We start from the raw sequence: 2,015 nt of genomic DNA on the forward strand, positions 1-2,015 counted from the left end.
TATGGATCGAGCGCCACCAAATTGTACAACATGCTGGCTGAACAGCTGAAGGACCAACACGATCAAAGAGTTCACAAACAACACCATAACTCCACAGGCCTGAGTTCACCAACATGCATGGCTGCCTCGCTTAGTCCTTCAGTTTTAACTGTTGTCAACAGCGGTCTAAAATAACAGTTTGAACAGTCAACACTGGTCACCAGGATCGATCGGCCAGAAAAGCCTTGCCGGCCGGTCCACCACAAATTGCACCTCCAGTGGAGTAGTGCCAGTAAATTGGCATAGTAATTCTTCTTCTTATATTAGTACTAGTACTGCTCAGTACTGACTGCGGCGCTACAAGGCCAGTTGGCAGCAGCATCTCCACCTGCGCTGCCATTACCTCGGCAGCAAAGTTTGGAGCATACAAATTGCCGAGCGACAGGAACACTACTACCACAATAAGCATTCGCCTCCTACTTTACCACGCCACCACCCTCACTCACTCTCAGTCTGCCGAGCGAGCGCCGAGACGAGACAGCAGCACTACAAAACACAACGTCAGCTAGCTGCCGGCCGACTCATGCCGGAGAAGCCTCCGCCGCTCGGGCGCCGTCCGACGGCCGCGGCGAGCTGGGTCCGGTCCCTCCACTGCAAGTCCATGGCGGCTGACGACGTCGCGGCACTGCCAAAGAAGTCGCACCTCCTGCTCCGGTCGAGCTGCGCCAGCTCCGGCGACGCCCAAAGGGACGTCTCCTCGTGCAAGCCCAAGCTCAAGTCGAGCTCGAAGACTAGTTCGGCGACCAAGAAGCCCAAGGCGGCGAAGCCGACGTCCGTGCCGCCGTCGCCTCCTCCCGGCCCGCTCGGCCCGCTGCCGGCGCTGACGGAGCTCCCGGCGGGGCACTCCTCGCGGCAGGTGGTCGAGATCATCTTTCTCTCGTCGTGGTCTCCTCTCCCGCCGGCGCCGGCCGGCGCTGCGGGCGGCGCGTTCGCGGGGGAGGTGGAGATGCTGTTCCGCGTCCACAACCAGGCGCGCGCCGTGGCGCGCTTCGAGGACTACCGCGCCGCCGTGCGCGCGCGGGCCGGCGGCGCCTCCCGCAGCGCCGCCGACGGCAACGAGATGATGCGCTTCTCCCCGGCCCCGCCGCACGGGTGCTCCTCCTCCTCGGACAGCGCGTCCCTGCGCGTCGTCCGGACCTTCGACGGCAGCGGCGGCGCGCACGCCAGCGGGCGCGGGCCGGAGACCGGCCGGCGGGCCATGTTCCTGTGCAGGGTGATCGCCGGGCGGGTGGCGGAGGGGCCATGCTCCGAGGCCGCCGCCAAGGAGTACGACTCCGTCCGCGGCGGCAAGGGCGAGCTGGTGGTGTTCGACCGGCGGGCCGTGCTCCCATGCTTCCTCATCATCTACAAGCTGTAAATAAACAATGCCCACTCCAGTACCCTCTGCCGCTAATATTGATTTTGGCACTCACTCCCGTGTTAACGATTAGCTCTGCATGCATATAGTTCTTGCTAAATCCCCGTCGATCCGATCACACACCGAGTTGGAGCCGTTAGCGGTTTAAGGCATGTACAGTTGATGTACCACCCTGCACTTGGTGCACCTGTAGTGCTGTACTGTGCAAGTGTGTGTATGCTCGCGTTGCGTCCGGGCGCGGGTACGTGCAGTGGGCCACTGTGGCAGTGGCACTGTGGTTGGTTTATTCCCGGGAGTTGTCGTGTTCGATGGGGAGGGGGAGGCTTTTGAGGCTTTCGTCTTGAGGCAAGACAAAGGGAATGGAACGGCCGGCGTCGCATCGTATCAGTGTCCTCAGAAGGGAGCGCGTGTCTGGGACTGGGAATGGGACGCCGTGCCGCTGAACGGGGAAGGGGATGGACCGATGCACGGCTGATCGGCCTGTGAGTGTGAGCCGGGGCAGGCGCGTTAAAGAGGAGGAGGCGTTTGCGTTTGGCACTGCTCGTCTTGTCTTCAATTCAGGCGTCTCTGTTGGCCACGTGATGTCTCTACTCGCTCCTGCCTGCAGCTACATGCGTGA

General features: G+C 62.0%; 1 protein-coding gene across 1 annotated transcript; it reads left to right on the plus strand.

Annotated features, from left to right (window-relative positions):
- The first annotated feature begins 314 nt into the window (after positions 1-314).
- On the plus strand, positions 315-1,450 carry LOC123130752 (uncharacterized). Its single transcript, XM_044550568.1, has one exon. The coding sequence runs from the start codon at positions 563-565 to the stop codon at positions 1,394-1,396; it is 834 nt and encodes a 277-aa protein (XP_044406503.1). The 5' UTR covers positions 315-562; the 3' UTR covers positions 1,397-1,450.
- Positions 1,451-2,015: the final 565 nt, after the last annotated feature.

This window comes from Triticum aestivum, chromosome 6A (assembly GCF_018294505.1).
Source record: "Triticum aestivum cultivar Chinese Spring chromosome 6A, IWGSC CS RefSeq v2.1, whole genome shotgun sequence".
In the NCBI taxonomy this organism is placed as follows: Eukaryota; Viridiplantae; Streptophyta; class Magnoliopsida; order Poales; family Poaceae; genus Triticum; species Triticum aestivum.

Bases quoted from the DNA above. Each gene is read 5' to 3' on its own strand.
- LOC123130752 (XM_044550568.1), top strand. From the start codon at position 563: ATGCCGGAGAAGCCTCCGCCGCTCGGGCGCCGTCCGACGGCCGCGGCG.